Here is a 16,885-nt window from a genome sequence, read left to right on the forward strand (position 1 = left end):
ATAATTATCAATAATTTGCACGGACATGTTTGCATGCAAGGGCAGATTTAGGGTTCAACGGCTCATACATAACTTGGATTTGTGCCGTTTATATCTCATAATAGTGCAGTTCTATGTATTTTGTCTTTTGAACTTGTAATTGATTAAATACAAAATACGTCAACCAAAATGAGGCTCCTTGTAGTACCTGCAGAGGTATAGCGTAACTGTTTGTTTTTTAATTTTTTATAACAGGTAAGCAATGCAAGGGGCTTTATGGTTCACCTGTCTGGCAAAATCAGGTATCTCTTTGACTCTTAATTGTGCTTCAGATGCAACGTAGTCTATGAATGTGGTAAACAAAATGCATTTAGCTACTTCTTAATGTTGATGACAGTGTTGATATTTGCGATGACTGATGTAATCTGAACATGAATAAAAATGGTCCACTCCAGGTTTTCTTCCAAAATAAATAAGGCAAGATTTATTTATTTTTACACAATTTAAAGTATCATTTACAGTCCTCTAGCACTCAAATTCACTTGTTATGGGTTAGTAGAAAAGTGCACAGCAACATTAGGGGGAAAACTATTTGAACGTTAACACAAAACAATTTTCAAACCATGTTTGATATTTGGAGCAACAACCATCAACATCGATTTGATAGAGGAACATTTTGACTGATCCAAAATAATTTCATGTTTTGTTCAACTTTTATTCAAACTTGATTCCCTGGGCCAGAGGAAGATCCTTGCTGTAGTTTATCGTGCAGGTTGAACGCCTCATGTACTGCTTCCAGGAGTCACTGCCAGACTCTCTTCCCCCTCCGGTATGTTTCTCTCCACCAAAGGCTCCTCCGATCTCAGCTCCGCTTGTCGGAATATTGACATTCACAATACCGCAGTCGGATCCTTTGGGCCCGAGCCAGCGGAAAACTCGACCCATATCCTTGGTGAAGATGCTGCTGGACAGACCCTGCTGGACCTCGTTGTTCCAGGCAAACGCCTCCTCTTCTGTCTTGAACTTGAGGACGTACAGTATTGGGACAAAGGTTTCGGTATGGACAATGGGAGCGTCGTGAGCCAGCCCTGTGATGATAGTGGGCTCCACGTAGTTTCCAGGTCGATCAATCACCTTTCCTCCGCAGACCACAGTGCCGCCCTGCTGCTTGGCCTGCTCAATAGCTGCCAGATACTGATCCACAGCTTGTTTAGTGTGCAGAGGCCCGTAAAGGGTGGTGGGATCCCAGGGGTCTCCGATGCGGACTTGTTTGTAGGCCTTGGCGAGCCTCTCAACTACTGAGTCATGAAGACTCTCGTGCAGCATCAGCCTTCTGGTTGTTGTGCAGCGCTGGCCAGCGGTTCCCACAGCTGCAAAGACGGCGGCGGGTACCACAAGATTCAGGTCAGCATCCTCAAACACGATGATTGCATTATTTCCACCGAGCTCCAGCAGCTTACGACCGAACCTGTCCTGCACCATCATGGCCACCATCTTGCCAACATGGGTGCTGCCAGTGAACGACACCAGATCCACCCGCTCATCCTTTGCCATGGCTGTGCCAATATCGGCCCCTCCGCAGGTCATGGAGCAGATGGCACCAGGCAGGTTGTTCTGCTCCAGCACCTCAGCCACAATCTTGGAAACTGCCACACTTGTGAGAGGTGTGGTTGGAGCTCCTTTCCAGAGGCAGACATTGCCGCAGGTCAGAGCGATGGCATTGTTCCAGCCGTACACAGCCACAGGAAAGTTAAAGGCCGTGATGATACCGACAAGACCGACTGGGTTCCACTGTTCGATCAGGACATGGCCTGGTCTCTCTGAGGGCAGCATGGGCCCACCAATCATTCTTGACAGACCAACAGCATAATCACATACATCAACGTATTCCTGGACCTCTCCCACTCCTTCTACATAGATTTTGCCCATTTCTAGAGCCACCAGGCTACCTAGGACTTTAATCTTCTTTCTAAGCGCATCTCCGATCTGCCTCACAATCTCTCCTCTTTTGGGAGCTGGAATATCTGCCCACATCTTCCAAGCCTCCCTCGTCTTCTGGACAGTTTCTTCATACTCCGCCATGGTTGCCTGGGTTACTCTGGCAATTGGCTCATTGTTGGCGGGGCAGTATGACGTGATGACCTCCCCGCTGCCTCCCCAGCTCCCATTATAAACGCCAGGGTTGTCTTCAGACAAGCCCAACTCCTTCAGCCAGGAGTATTTGGGCTGGCTGATGAGGAGACCTGACATGGCTGCTGACTGCTGGCAGTGGACAGTTGCAAATGTTTGTCTTAAGAGGAGCCTGCGGTGCCGGGCAAAGGTCAGAGTGAGGCAGCGCTGCATCGGTACTGGAAGTAAATAAAGTTTAAAATAATTGTACAAGTTAAAAAAAGTTTAAAGCACGTTCATGAAACAACAGCTGAATTTCAATACAACCTTCAGATGAGCTTGTTCGGCCTGGAGCGGCAACTAACAATTATTTTCAGAGTTGCTGAAACTTAAAGAAAATAGCAAAATGTATCCCTCAATTTCTTAGAACCCACATTTTAAAATCCAATAATATTTTTGTTTACAATTATAAGACAAGCAGTAAATTATCACATTTGAAAAGCTTGAATCTGAGAATGGTTGTTGCTTGGATAAACAACTTAAAATATTTTGAGTAATAGCTTACTAAATGTATGTTATTCAACACATCCAATTAATGGACTATTCATTTCAGCTCCAATTTTGACAACTGCTGTTTGCAAGGTCAGGAGTTAACTTTTACATTTCAAAGTAATATATAACTTGAAGTTGCTTATTAAACTGGATTACAGAGCAGTGCAGGATACACAAACAGGCGCTCCATTGAACGTTGACCTGGTTTCTGGTCAACAGGTGTTGACCAGAAACCAGCTAATACAAAAATAGATTACACTCCTTCTCTATGAATGCATATATTTACAGAAAACAGTGTTGGACATTGTTATTTAGTTGATTGACAGATACAAGATTAATCTGAAAACATTTTGTTTATCAGTTATGCATTTTTAATTGTATTGAACCAATAATTAACTGGTTTCAGCACCTGCAGGTGTGAATATCTTCTGGTTTTCCTAATCTTCTCCAATATGTAGTATAGTCTGAGGATTTCACTGTTGGTGGCACTAAATAGGGCAATTTGAAGAAGTCCCGTTGGGCTCCATTCCTTTTTTCTGATATCTAATCGACTAATAGTAAACGCACGACATTTTTAGAGAACCTTATTTAAAAAAAAAAAAAAAGATATTCAGCTGAAAGTAAATTACTGAAGCCACACGCATGTATTTGGACTGTGACTGAATTATCCCTGTGTGCAGTTCGTTCAAAATAGTCGAGGGGTTACATAACCCTAGCTTTCCTCAGACGTGTACTTCATGTCCAGTAAGTTACTCAACCATATCCAACATGCGCTTGCGCAAGTAACCCCACTTGGGACAACCACGAGGCTGTCGAAACGTAAACTTATTAAATAAAAAGGAGACCATTGTAACCAACAATACAGCTGACTGTAATCCAAAACAATAATTGCAGGTTTACATTTGTGAGACAATTATGTCCGTGTTGCAACTTTAGCAGCATGAAGTTCACATGGTCGCCGAGATCAGCGTCAATGTTGTTTAGTCTAAACGACCGCCACTCAAGGTCCTGCGGTTACTCTCACTAACATCACCGCGCATTAATGAAACCTAGTCTTACACCATTATCTGCAGATCACTTTTTAATCATCAAAAGTAAGTTTATGTTACTTATGTATCACTTGTTTTACTCACGTTGATAGAAAGTGCGGAGGGCCACGTCCACTCTTGAGTATGGAGGTACTTGCAGTCACGACAGCCGCTTGACGTTTCCGGCACAGTCGCTTTATGTTTTACGGCACAGCTGAAACGGAAGTGCTGATGTTGTGCTGCACTCTGATTGGACAGTCGCTTCGACGTAGTGTGGCGCCTGCTTTGTGAGATTGATCCATGCTAACACATTTCCCTTTGTTGTGATTAACCGTTTAGCGGTTGTGATTCTGCTATAATCATTTTTTTTGAAGAAAGTTGTCGTTGAGATCATCTAGAGGATGAGCGGCGGAGTGTATGGAGGCGGTGAGTGGGCTCTCGTGAAATAAAACCAAACGAGTACACGTTCTTCTGTAGCTTTAGCCAGCTTTATAGTTAGCTAGCTATGCTAGCTGTGCTAACGTTTAAGTCTCGCGGGAGGGTAGAGCTTCCCTGGCATCTTTAGATCGGCACGCGTTTAAGAATATGTGAATATGTGAACACTTTCCGTGCGTCATTCGACTGAGTTTAATGTGTTGATCCAACAACTAGCTGTGTAACTCAGTTACCGCCTAGCTAGGTAGCTAGCAGGGAAATGAATGAAAGTGGGTTTGGCGAACTCATGTAACGTTACAGTGTAGTTATTATAGTTTCCTCGGATTTGGAGATACACGTTTCCACTTTTATTCAGCTGAAAGGGTGAACGTTATATGTACTTTAAGTACTCTTTCCCCCTCTTTGCTTGGTTTTATATATCCAAGATATAACTGTTACTACTCTGTGTGCTTTATTGTGCCATTCATGTCGTTATTGCTAGTAATGTTAACCATTAACTATAATTAGATTTTCATTCAGCAACGTAATACTTGTGCCTGCTTTAAGTAGCTTTATTACAATATCAATAAAACCTAACGTAGTTTACGGTAGCAGATCTGAAAAACAGCCTGTGTAGCGGAGTAAAAAGGCAGTATATACAACATACACCTTTTAACAAATGCCACTTTAGTGATTTGCATCTTCACACCACATGTTTAATTTTCTTAAAGTAATGTTAGAAGATTTGTATTGTACAAAGGGTATCAGCTGAGGAGCCTGTTATATTTGTACTTTATGTAACGTACGATAAGGAAAGATCACATAAATGGTAATCTCATTAATAACAATACTGGAATAACTGAAGAGTAGACAAGCTTTCTCAAGCCGACCTCTGCCAGTGACTAAGCAAACTGCTAGGTACACATATCTGACGTTTTTACCTTATTGTGCAAATGTATGGGGGTAATGGAAAGATTTGTTGTTGTTTTGTCTTAGGGATATTGTTTAAAGAACTGCTCAATGAAATGAAAAAACTCAAATATATTGCAGAGTGTAAAATACAATTTTAACCCAGAAACCCAAACTGTCATTTAGTTTTTCCAAGATCTGTACCTTCCTTAAAAGGGTCTCTTGTTAGGAAGGGAACTATGCTAATGATGGATAATTTGTTGCTGTCTTTAATGAAATTCTCATTTTTGCAGATGAGGTGGGAGCTCTGGTGTTCGACATTGGCTCATACACTGTAAGAGCTGGCTACGCAGGTGAAGACTGTCCCAAGGTAAGTGGATCACACAAATGACCTGATTAACTATGTGTCTTTTTTTTCTCTGTGCATCTTCATCTTCCCTCTGGGTGTTTGATTATGTCAAGAAATGAGGACTATCACCCTGGAGACAGACGACATACATTTAGTTCAGATCGTTCTAATGGGCATGCTTGGTTTTGATTCATCTGTGTTTTAAGTGGAGATCTCGATTGTGTAAATATCAGTTTGGTAAGAGAAATGTCAAAGATGAACACAGATGCCCATTATCAAATTCATCTGTGTAATCTCTAATACTGGCCTTGTGCACATACCACATTATGATACGCCCTGGTCATCACCTGTAATGAGAGTTGGTTCTGTAAGAATAGACATGTCAGAGCAGGAAAAACACAGGTAGCATAAAATGAATGATGGCTAATTTCTATTTAGCTGCTTCAGTTGAAGGGTCTTGGTATTGTACAGGCTAGCTTACTGTCACACCTCCAATGCTTACTGGGACACCCAAATAGAACACAGCAATGTAATGTTATTAGTAACACTCTTGCTTTTCTTGCTATCACTTCAGCCAGACATTGTGTCTGCAAGATGAATCAGTCAGTACATACCAAATCATTACAGAGTGAAACCAGGTACTTTTGAGCATTTCAAAACTACTGCACTCTTAATCTTTGTAAAAGTCAGACGAGCATTGCCTGACTCTCAGTTTCTCAGTCAGTGTTTGGGTTCATCTGATAAAGGTTTTATATAATTTATTATGATTGGCATTGACCTGTATTGTGATGTGATTTGTTTCGGCTCGGTTCAGGCGGACTTCCCCACGGTGATAGGTGTGACCATTGACCGAGAGGATGGCAGCACGCCCATGGAGACGGATGGAGAAAAGAGCAAGCAGAGTGGCACCAACTATTATATTGATACCAACCAGCTCAGGGTACCCAGGGAGAGCATGGAGGTCATGTCTCCGCTCAAGAACGGCATGAGTGAGTGCATTACTTCTTATTTTTTTTCAGTGTATTCAAACCAAAAGAACATTTAGATTTTTAACTGCCATGTTATTGGTTAGTAAACAAGGCTGTTTAAAAAATGAGTAATGTTTGTGCAATGCTGAAATATGTCTGCATCTACAACCCATATGAAGATAAATGGGTTGTGTGTGACTGCATTACCCTGTTTTTTTATCGTAGTTTGTGATGTAAACGCCACTGAATATTTATAATCCTGTCTGTGTGAACATAATCCATAATTAGTCTGTTAGTCTGACAGCTGATTTTGTAGATGAACACGTCACAACCCCGAGTGTCGTTCATCATGAATATTAATGAGATTATTTGAAGACCAATGCAATGATGAGCTCTCCCAACTAGTGTCCTTTTGGTGGAAAGCGGTCTTGGGTGAACCACCATGTCTGCTTAACAGTGATCATATTTCCTATGTAAATGTCTGTCATGCATTTGTTTGACATTCAACGCCAGCTGTGGTTCTCATGTCCGAGCTGTCTTTGGAGCTTAAATGTAACTGTTAATTATTATTTTTGCATCATGTATTATTTTCCTATGTATTGACTCAGTTTCAATCACAGATTTCCAACTTTCTTTTTTCTCTCCCCCATTTTCTGTTGATGTTTATTGTTTTCCTTATGTCTGTTCAAAGTTATTTTTCTTAACTATATTTTAGAAAAATTGTTAATTGTTGTCACTCATGGCACAATTATCTAAAGTTAGGGCAGCAACAGCTGATTTTATTAATTATCAACACAATTTGTTGTTGTTCCTTTGATTATTCATTTAATTTAGTCTATAAAATGTTTAAAAACAAGGGGAAATGCTCATTACAATTTTGCATATACTACTGTGAGGTTCACATAACTTATAATATGATACAAACAAGCTATATTAACTACAAATCATTCAAGCCTCACATCGGTGAAACTGCATCCACGGAATTGTGACCTATTACACCTATGGCATATATTCTGTAAACATTAACCAGTTTTCTAAATTGGTGTACATTAATTTCCTCTGTTAGCCAATCAGGTATTTTCAAGCCATGCCAACATTCTCTGTGCAATTGTGTTTGATTTCTGACAGCAAATGTGAAACGAGCGCTCTGTTGCACTGACCTAGCTGATGATGCTCATCATAATCTGGTCCAGTGGAGTTTGGCTGTGAGGCTATTTAGAGACGAGTGTGACACCAATCTTAATTGCAGCAGAACAGCATTGTGGGACTCCAGGCTCCCTCGGAGGGCTGACCTGGAACATTGGTGCCTGATGCTCAATTTCTATCTTAAAAAAAATCACCGTCGCTCTATTTTCTCCACCATCTAACCCAGCAACTGTGATGACGATGATTGACAAACATTTTGTGACGTTGATTTTCTTTGTAGGCCTGAAGTCATAAATATAGTAAAGACATATCTTGAGAACATACATAGTTGCAATCTTATTTTCCAATATTAGATGAGGTATTTTTAACAATTTTGGCTATCATGTTCAAGCACAGGTTGTTGTTTTCTCATGTATAATATCCACACATAAATCGGCAACAATCTGGCAGTGATTTGACATTTAATAAACCATGTTGTGTTTTCTCTTCGGCTTCTTTTCCAGTTGAGGACTGGGACAGTTTCCAGGCCATTTTGGATCACACCTACAAGATGCACTTCAAGTCTGAACCCAGTATGCATCCAGTGCTAATGTCAGAAGCATCGGTGAGTTGGCATTTTGTACGAGCTAGAGTCTGAACAACACCGGCTGGGAGCTACATATTCTGTGATTGCACCATGCAACACGATGTATTCACACCGTTTTAATTTATCAGCAAACAGAGAAATGGTGGCAGATTTAAAGTCCTGTTCTGTTCTTAGAATATTAGCATGTTAGTTCAACACTCATGGTGAGCTTTTTGAGATGCTGTTTGTTTTAGCAGTAATCCAAATATGTTGAGGTGAGGATTTGTATTTAAGAGCTGAAGTGTTTCCTGCTCTGGTCTACATCACATCACGAAGAAACTCAGTAGTTTATGTTGTGCTGACGGTAATCTGTTGTGGGCGGCCTCTTTTCTGTTTTGTGTCTGCAGTGGAACACACGAGCGAAACGTGAGAAACTGACAGAGCTGATGTTTGAACATTACAACATTCCCGCCTTCTTCCTCTGCAAATCTGCTGTGCTATCTGCGTATCCTTTACTACCACTTGGTCCAGAAAAGGATGGGAGACAAACCTGATTTGCGTCTTTTTGTTTTACATTAAATGTCTGTTTATGCTTCTCTGTTTGAAAAGTCTGTTGAACCAGTAATGTATCTGTTATTCGTTGAACTGGGTTACAATTCCTTTACTCTGAGTGTGTAAGCTTTGCCAATGGGCGGTCCACCAGCTTGGTTCTGGACAGCGGAGCCACACACACCACAGCAATTCCAGTGCATGATGGCTATGTCCTGCAGCAAGGTATTATCCTCAATCATTCACTACTCATTAATAATCTACCCGCATGTTTTACTTTTTTTACAAAGTAACTGATCAGCTAAAATGAGTAATAGAACATGTGATGCATGTGTTATCTTCTTTGATTAATGTTGCCATCTGCTGGTTGGAGCTTGCATCTCAGCCTATCAAGCCAGTTGTTTGCAGAAATGTTATTCCAAGCTTCTGTTGTCGTCATGAACAGCCATAACGTTTAGAAATATCTTTGTTCCCAGATGAAACTAAATCATGTTGTAAAACACCAACATAATGCTTTTTGATACAAAGCGAACCAAAGAGTCTGAGCTGCAGTGAAACAGAAGATTGCTAATTCATTAAAGCCACATCAAGAGATTTATCAATTGACGCAAGTTTCAAACAATGTGTGTAGAGATATATATATACAAATGGTAGAGATTTACTGTGTTCCTTGTAGTCATGTGTTTTTTATTTTCTCTGACAGGCATTGTCAAATCGCCCCTGGCTGGAGACTTTATGAGCATGCAGTGTAGGGAGCTTTTTCAAGATTTAAATGTTGAAATAATCCCGCCGTACATGATTGCATCAAAGGTAAGACAAGACTATTGTAGCGCATCTTATTTCAGTGTTTCACAGGTGAACAGTACATTTTAAATAATCTCGTATAAATATTTGCGATGTATTGCTCCAGCCGGAAAACATGTTAACCGTTGAGTTTTTGTGTTTTATTGCACATGTAAGTGGCATTTGTGTTCAGGACAGGTGAAGAGGGTGTCTTACAAATAATCTTCAATGGACAAATGTGTATTTATTAATGCAAATTTGTGTTTTGAATGTTACGATAAAAACATCCATACAGGGTAATGAAATATTTTGTTCCATTGATTTTACCTGTTTAAATAAAGGCCATATAATCGAAAATACACTGAATCTTCCTGGCCCAAAGATGGACTAAGAAGATTAAACTAAACTCTTTATTGTGCGTTATGTGCCTACACAGTCTTATTGCCATCTTCCTTCATACCAGACAATGTCAACCACAGTGTTTGTCATTACAGGATGGAGTGCGAGAGGCATCACCGGCCAGCTGGAAGAAAAAGGAGAAACTACCTCAAGTCACACGCTCATGGCACAACTACATGTGTAATGTAAGCAGCGAACTCTAAAACACCTTTTGTTGACCTTGCCGTAATGAAGGAATGTTTTGTGTTTGGTTGAATGTCTGCCAACTTGTCTTTCTTAATATTTGCAGTGTGTGATCCAGGACTTCCAGGTGTCTGTGTTGCAGGTGTCAGACTCGCCATATGATGAACAGTAAGGGCATTATTTTCAACTTAATATGAATCTGACATTAACGTAGACATTATCTTTTACTTTTACCCTCAGCTTATGTGTAGGTTTGTGAAAGTAAACTTCTTCTGAACAGTTCAAATCTGAGTTGCCTCACAAAAAGAGTTTTAGGTAAAATTATAGATGACATTTAAATAAATATTTCCAGCTGTACATTGACTATGTTTACGTGAACGCATGTTGGATTTAACTAGACTGGCATATTCCCATGAGCGGAATTCTTTGGTTGAGCAAGAAAGCTGAATGTAAACCCTGCACACTGCTTTTGGGTTCCAAGTGGACCTTTTATATTATTGTGATGTAAAAACATTACTGCAATCTTCAAATTCTGTTGTGTTCAAATATTTCACATCAGATTGTCTGAGAAATGTAAGTTAGAGTATGTGTTTGTTATTATAAATTTCATTTAGACAACATTTCTATATATCACGACATCTCTACTTTATTGAATAATTGTCATATTGAGAAATCGCCCAGCCCTCCTCAGTCTTCTCTCTTTCATCAGGGTTGCTGCACAGATGCCCACAGTGCATTATGAGCTGCCCAACGGCTACAACTGTGACTTTGGGGCTGAGAGGCTGAAGATCCCAGAGGGGCTGTTTGACCCCTCTAATGCCAAGGTCTGTTATTAATATGTAGCGAACAGGGCATACAAAATAGCTAAATATGCTGCCCCAAAAAAAGATATTTTTTCGCTTTTAACCCTTGTGTTGCCTTAGGGTCATTTTGACCCGAATCAATATTACACCCTCCCCCCGCCTTTGGGTCATTTTGACCCGATTCAATGTTTCACCCTCCTGTTACCTTTATATTTACTAACATATTTTACCCTTTGGGTTCAATTTGACGCCAGCAATTAAAACCTCCAGAAAATTATTAGAATTAATATTGTTTTCCAAGTTTAAGTGTGAGGCACTTTATGTTTGTTTGTTGACTACCGAAAGAACACCGACATTAAACATTGAATGGGGTCAAATGAATCCTAAGGCGGGGGGAGGGTGTAATATTGATTCGGGTCAAAATGACCCTAAGGCAACACAAGGGTTAATGTGTAATGGAATATTTTTAAGAAAAAATAATTAAGTGATGTTGTTTGTTGTGATCACTTCAGGGCCTGTCAGGAAACACCATGTTGGGAGTTAGCCATGTGGTGACGACCAGCGTGGGAATGTGTGACATCGACATCCGGCCGGTGACTATCTTGCTTGATGAGTTAATTCTTTGTTACTGTCTTCAGCATGGCTTTAAAAACATCAACCGTAATTTGCTGAACCTTTTGACTTTGTGTCTCAGGGTCTATATGGCAGTGTGGTGGTGACCGGAGGAAACACGCTCGTTCAGGGCTTCACAGACAGACTGAACAGAGAACTCTCCCAGAAAACCCCTCCGGTGAGTTGATGCCAGCCCCTCCTCCGAACACATTATTAATCATTGATAGACTGCAGCTAAATCGGAAATTGAATTACAAACACATACTTTTGATTTGTGCACACAATTTCTTATGTGGTCTGATCATTTAAATGCATCCCGTAGCACTGCGATATTTCCAGCCAAAGTTTAACTTGTTTGTCTGTGATTTGCAGAGCATGAGGCTGAAGCTGATAGCCAACAACACTACAGTGGAGCGCCGGTTCAGTGCCTGGATAGGAGGCTCCATCCTGGCATCACTCGTAAGGACACAAAGCAGTTTACACTGTTGTAAAAAGATGTCAACAGGGTTTTAATCGTTTGATCGTCATTAGTTCTTGAGGTAAAGAAACTGGGCCCTATTTCTCATACGTGCTTCAACAAAGTCGATCAAATGTCCTATTATCCAGCTTAAATTAACCCGATGATTGAAATCAGGCTCACGGTTTCTCAAAGGCTGATCCACCCTCAAACTATTTTGTTAATCCGAACCAGGTGTCAGAACTCAGGATTATTGTGCGTGCCCCTCCGACATAAAAAGGGGGAAGCGTCCAACATCACCCGTTGGCTCACATAGTTCAGTAACTTCCACCGACGATGTCTGAATAACTGGATGAAAATCCTCTTTATTCTCATCCATTCTCGTGCATTCATGAATCTCAACGCTTTTGTTGTCAACGCAGCATAAGTGTTGGGAAAATGTATCGGATCATTTTAAGTGCCTCATCACCCCAATCAATTTGATTATTTCTTTAAATGTGCCTGCTGGCAGTCGGCTTGATGGCTCAACTCTTCCAGAACAAGTAGATAATATATATTTGTATATTCAAGTATGTGGAGATGACCATATAGAATAGGAGTTTGAATATGTGTGTGTGAATCTGTATGGGCCAGGGAGCGTAATGAACACATCCAGAAGTTTCTCAAGCACTAAATAAACTTTATGAACAGCTCGGCATAGAGCGGCTATCCCGATGTTCTGCATCGCCGATACTGTACAACAATGTTCAACACTGTACAACAATGTACAACAATTTACCACTTGCAAAACAGCGCAAGGCTCTGCATACAGTCTTTGAGACAATGCTGCCTGCGTTCAATGTTTAGCTCGAGAAGGTCTGTAAATAAATGGTTCATTGTGGGAAGAATGGATCGTGCTTTATGCCCTGGCTACCTTGCGACGGGTTGCTTCCACAATGTGTCTGGTCTGGCAGTTGTCCACGTTTTTACCGAACAAATTTAACGTGTTTATTAAAGTTAATGGTAATCATTTTGGTTGCCTAAAAATATATTCATCATTTGGTTGTCCTGATCTCCACCTATTTGTGTCGCTTCTGGTTGCAAAAACCAAGATGCTTAAAAACGACAGTCCACAAGCCAATGGGTGACTACATCCACCTGTTCTATACAGTCTGTGCACCAGGGCTCGTCATGAATGTACACGGTCCGAAAACAATTTAGTTCACTGATTGGATTACATTTAAAGTAGAATTGCTGTTTATACACACTTCTTTAAAATGTGGCTCCTTGTTGGCAGACAGCCCCTTAACAGCTTGGTCTGTGGTTATGCGTGGATGTATTTTCCTACTTTTTATCCTGATTTAAGGGAACTAAACATGTTTTCTGTGTCTGCCAGGGAACCTTCCAGCAGATGTGGATCTCCAAACAGGAGTATGAGGAGGGAGGAAAGCAGTGTGTAGACAGGAAGTGCCCTTGATTCTACACCCAACCCGACCCTCTCATCACCATCTTCGCCACAAGCTCATCACGAGTTCACCTCTGGCCCTGGACCACCCACTGATCACTCTTGTTTTGTATGATTTGTTTGTTTTTTAAATAGTTTGTCAATATGCCGCCTGTCTTGGATTTATTGTAAAAATCAGACAAACATTTACAAAGTAAACCGTCACTATGATGAAAGATGGTTTGAGCTCCATTGTCTGTCATTACGGTTACGTCTGTTGCCTTATTTTTAGATCAGTTTAGTGGAAACCTTGCATTCCAGTGGCGACATAATCTTGAATTGTACATGTCTTTCTCCCACTGTTCTGAGGATCATTAAATGTCAGTCCATAGTTACTCAATCAAGTTTTTGATCGCAATGTCAAAAACACATGAGAATTTGCTCTGAAAGGTTTCTACCGAATACCGACACGGTAAAATGTGGGTTGTGTATTTGGAGGAAAGACCGTACAGCTCAATGATTCCTTCTGTTTATAACTTTGTGTACTCAGTAAACTCGGAGGCAAAAACCAGATCTTGCCTCTGCTTATTTGTGTCAATACAAATAAGTTTGTGATAAAAGTACAAGTTTGTATAACTTTTACATGTACATGGTTATTTTAATTTATGGGGGTGTCTTATTAATTGCTTTTAAAACATGAAACACAGGTTTACATTTTGGTAACTCTTAATGCAATCAAGTTACATTAACATTCTTAAAGCAACAATCTCCAAACCGTATATATATTATATATACATATATAATTTTACAGATTAGTAAATCTTAAGAGTAGTCAATCCATTTTGATATTATAAAAAAGAAAAGGCAACCAAAACATTTCAGGGTGATGTAGCATAGTTTCTTATAGGATCAAATATCAATTAGACAAATCAAACACTCATACTCAACATAGGACAACAGTTGGAGACAACCTTCAATAATTTGATGAGCCAATTGAGATGCGAGTATTCATATTAAATAAACAGGTGTCCAATATTCCTTAATTGTAAAACATGCACTTGACATTTATGCAGAAACTTTTACTTGAGGAAACTTCTCCTCGAGTTTGGCCTTTGTTCTCTTCTCCAAGTTGACTTTCCTGGCCTTCATTCGAAGATGCTTCTCTGTGCGCAGCCTGGAAGATAAACATTTAAAAAAGAAGAAGTTCGGATTAAAATCTCCACATCTTTTACTTAGTGTGAACAAAAGGGTTCAAAATGACATGTGTGCCACGCCTTACCTTATGTGAGTTTGGACAAACTTGGGTGTGAAGAAGAACTTTCGCTTATACTTTCTGTTCATGTACCAAGGAATGGCATATTCTTTGAATCGATACCTGAGGGAAAGAAAAAAGTGTACATGCGTGATGACACTATAAACGTATAATTTTCTAAAGCCTGAAGCTTGATGTGCTGCACTCTGGCAACAGACCAACTGCAGAAAGTCTATCAATTTGGTTGAAATCAGGATCAGTTTTGGATAATAATACTCAGTCTGCATCATTCAGCTCTTTCCTCATTTCTAAAGCTTTTGGAAATCATTTTAAGCATTTAAAATCCAGCATTGTTTACATGTTAACAAGCTCGGATTCTTCTTCCCTGTCCTATTGCAGCATATCTTGGTGTGTAACAACCGCCCATTGATTAGTGGATCAGTAAAACATGCCTCACAGTACTATAGAGGTCCCAAAACTGCTACATAAAACCATCTCCGAAGGTGTCATTGGAAACACGTTTGGAAAAGTGCAGACAATTTCAAAAATAATCGACAGGTGATTGGATCAACCATCTGGCAATAAAACTTGCCGAAGCCAGTCTCGGGAAGACACAAAAAAAACGTATTTTGGGCTAAAACCTTCAGCGACGTTCTCCAGTTCCATATGCAATACACTCAAGCCAGGCCTAGAGCTGCCAGTAGCTCCTCAAAGGACGCTGATTGGTCCGTGCTCTGGCTTATGGAACACAAACCTGAAGCCTGACTAGATGGATTTTCATGTGAAGTGGTCCTGCGATTCTCACACGAACGAGACATCGCGAGAATCCAGCTACTGTGTAATGTTACAGAAACGACATAGGGAACCTTTACAATGCGTGCCGCTTTCTCCATGTGTATGTGTGATATAATGTATAAGGGAGCCTCTTCCCTCACCAGTAGACAAATCCAAATGTGTTCCTCCTCCAGGCTCCTGGTCTGCCTTTCTCCTGTCCTGTCTGCAGCAGTCGCAGTGCAGTCTCTCTCTCCTTCACCACCGTCTCCATTCTGATCATCGATCGCTCAATCTGGGAGGAGAAGGAGAGCAAGATTTAGCTACACTAGGGCTCCTACTTAAATAGAAACCCTGGATCGCAAAAGGCTGAGCCAAAATGTATGTGTCAAATGTAATTCCCATTTCTACATTAATGGAGGAGATGTCCCTTGAGCATCATACCAACCTTCCTTATTCTTTCTGGACTCGGCATCTGAACTCTTTGTCTCTTTCCTTCCTGCTCAAGTGTTGCCAGCAAGTTCTTTTCTTTTAACAGCACATACCTGAGAGAGAACGAGAGTGTAACACACAGCTGATAAATGTGCAAACACTGAAGCACATGTGTGATCTCAACAGTGCTTACCAGAGTTTGTGTAAATCTTCATTGCCCTTGGTTCTCAGTTGTTTGGCAGTCCACGGTGCACCTATTAAATGTTCACACAATGTTCCATTAATAAAGCTACAAGCAGACTGTGCAGCCACAGTGGCTACGTGAGCTCTCAGAATACCAGCTTACTTAAGGGTTTTACCTGACTTCACGGTGGCCTGTCCCCAGTTCTCAGGGAGGTCAAAGAACTCATCCAGCCCTTTCCTGCAGACGGTTGTGTGCAAGGCTCGACACTGACCCACAGAGATGCTGGGACTGTACCAAGACAGGGCAGCAAGGGGAGACTTTTGCCTGGTGGGTGCAAAATAAATTTACATCACAAGACTTAAAAAGGGACCAGCAACCTTAAAACAAAACACAATTGGGATGCCAATTTCTTAGGAAGTCAGCAATAATAATGCACTTGTTTTGCCCAAACAAGTGCATTATGTCTCACTTTTAAATATCTCCTTTCATTTCTATACACCAAACAAAATATATATATATATTTATAAAACACTGCTAAATATATCTGAACCCATGACTACACGTCAATCCATTGCCAATAGATTCACTTAACAAATGAATGGAAATCAGAAATTAAAGACTTAATTCATTGGGACTTTTATTTATTGTAATGTATAAGACAAAACACCTTGACAGCTTCCAGACAAACAAGGGCCAGTGTGAACTGTGAACACGTTGACTTTCAAGGCGCCTTTATGCCATGTTTCACTAACTGCAACCGCGACTTATCGTTACCTGTAAAGACGAGGCTGGTATTTGGTCAAAGCAGAAGAACAGTGCGTGCTGTTCGTCGCTGAGGATATCCGAAAGACATTTTGAAACTGCTTGCAAAGAGTCAAAACGCGTCCTGCTGATGAGGACGTCGCCATCTTTAACGTTGTCCTTCCCACTTTACCCACAATGCATTTCTCTACACCTGATATATATGTTTGTTATTGCTTTTTAAAGTTATTTATATATATGTATATAAAACATGTTA

The 16,885-nt window shown here is 40.5% G+C and overlaps 3 protein-coding genes across 3 annotated transcripts; 1 reads left to right on the forward strand and 2 right to left on the reverse strand.

The window, feature by feature from the left end:
• Positions 1–429: 429 nt before the first annotated feature.
• Positions 430–3,835, reverse strand: aldh7a1 (aldehyde dehydrogenase 7 family, member A1). Its single transcript, XM_056414632.1, has 2 exons — positions 3,774–3,835; positions 430–2,327 (listed from the first exon to the last, which is right to left on the reverse strand). The coding sequence occupies exon 2, from the start codon at positions 2,320–2,322 to the stop codon at positions 694–696; it is 1,629 nt and encodes a 542-aa protein (XP_056270607.1). The 5' UTR covers positions 2,323–2,327; positions 3,774–3,835; the 3' UTR covers positions 430–693.
• Positions 3,836–3,931: 96 nt separating this feature from the next.
• Positions 3,932–13,870, forward strand: actl6a (actin-like 6A). The gene is made up of 14 exons (XM_056414633.1): positions 3,932–4,094; positions 5,285–5,361; positions 6,155–6,329; positions 7,958–8,058; positions 8,427–8,524; positions 8,699–8,793; positions 9,272–9,378; positions 9,846–9,935; positions 10,040–10,101; positions 10,643–10,757; positions 11,249–11,329; positions 11,431–11,526; positions 11,721–11,807; positions 13,181–13,870. The coding sequence occupies exons 1-14, from the start codon at positions 4,070–4,072 to the stop codon at positions 13,259–13,261; spliced, it is 1,290 nt and encodes a 429-aa protein (XP_056270608.1). The 5' UTR covers positions 3,932–4,069; the 3' UTR covers positions 13,262–13,870.
• Positions 13,871–14,104: 234 nt separating this feature from the next.
• On the reverse strand, positions 14,105–16,788 carry mrpl47 (mitochondrial ribosomal protein L47). Its single transcript, XM_056414638.1, has 7 exons — positions 16,642–16,788; positions 16,043–16,191; positions 15,877–15,937; positions 15,700–15,796; positions 15,416–15,546; positions 14,508–14,603; positions 14,105–14,402 (listed from the first exon to the last, which is right to left on the reverse strand). The coding sequence occupies exons 1-7, from the start codon at positions 16,773–16,775 to the stop codon at positions 14,294–14,296; spliced, it is 777 nt and encodes a 258-aa protein (XP_056270613.1). The 5' UTR covers positions 16,776–16,788; the 3' UTR covers positions 14,105–14,293.
• Between the last annotated feature and the right edge of the window lie 97 nt (positions 16,789–16,885).

This window comes from Pseudoliparis swirei, chromosome 5 (assembly GCF_029220125.1).
Source record: "Pseudoliparis swirei isolate HS2019 ecotype Mariana Trench chromosome 5, NWPU_hadal_v1, whole genome shotgun sequence".
In the NCBI taxonomy this organism is placed as follows: Eukaryota; Metazoa; Chordata; class Actinopteri; order Perciformes; family Liparidae; genus Pseudoliparis; species Pseudoliparis swirei.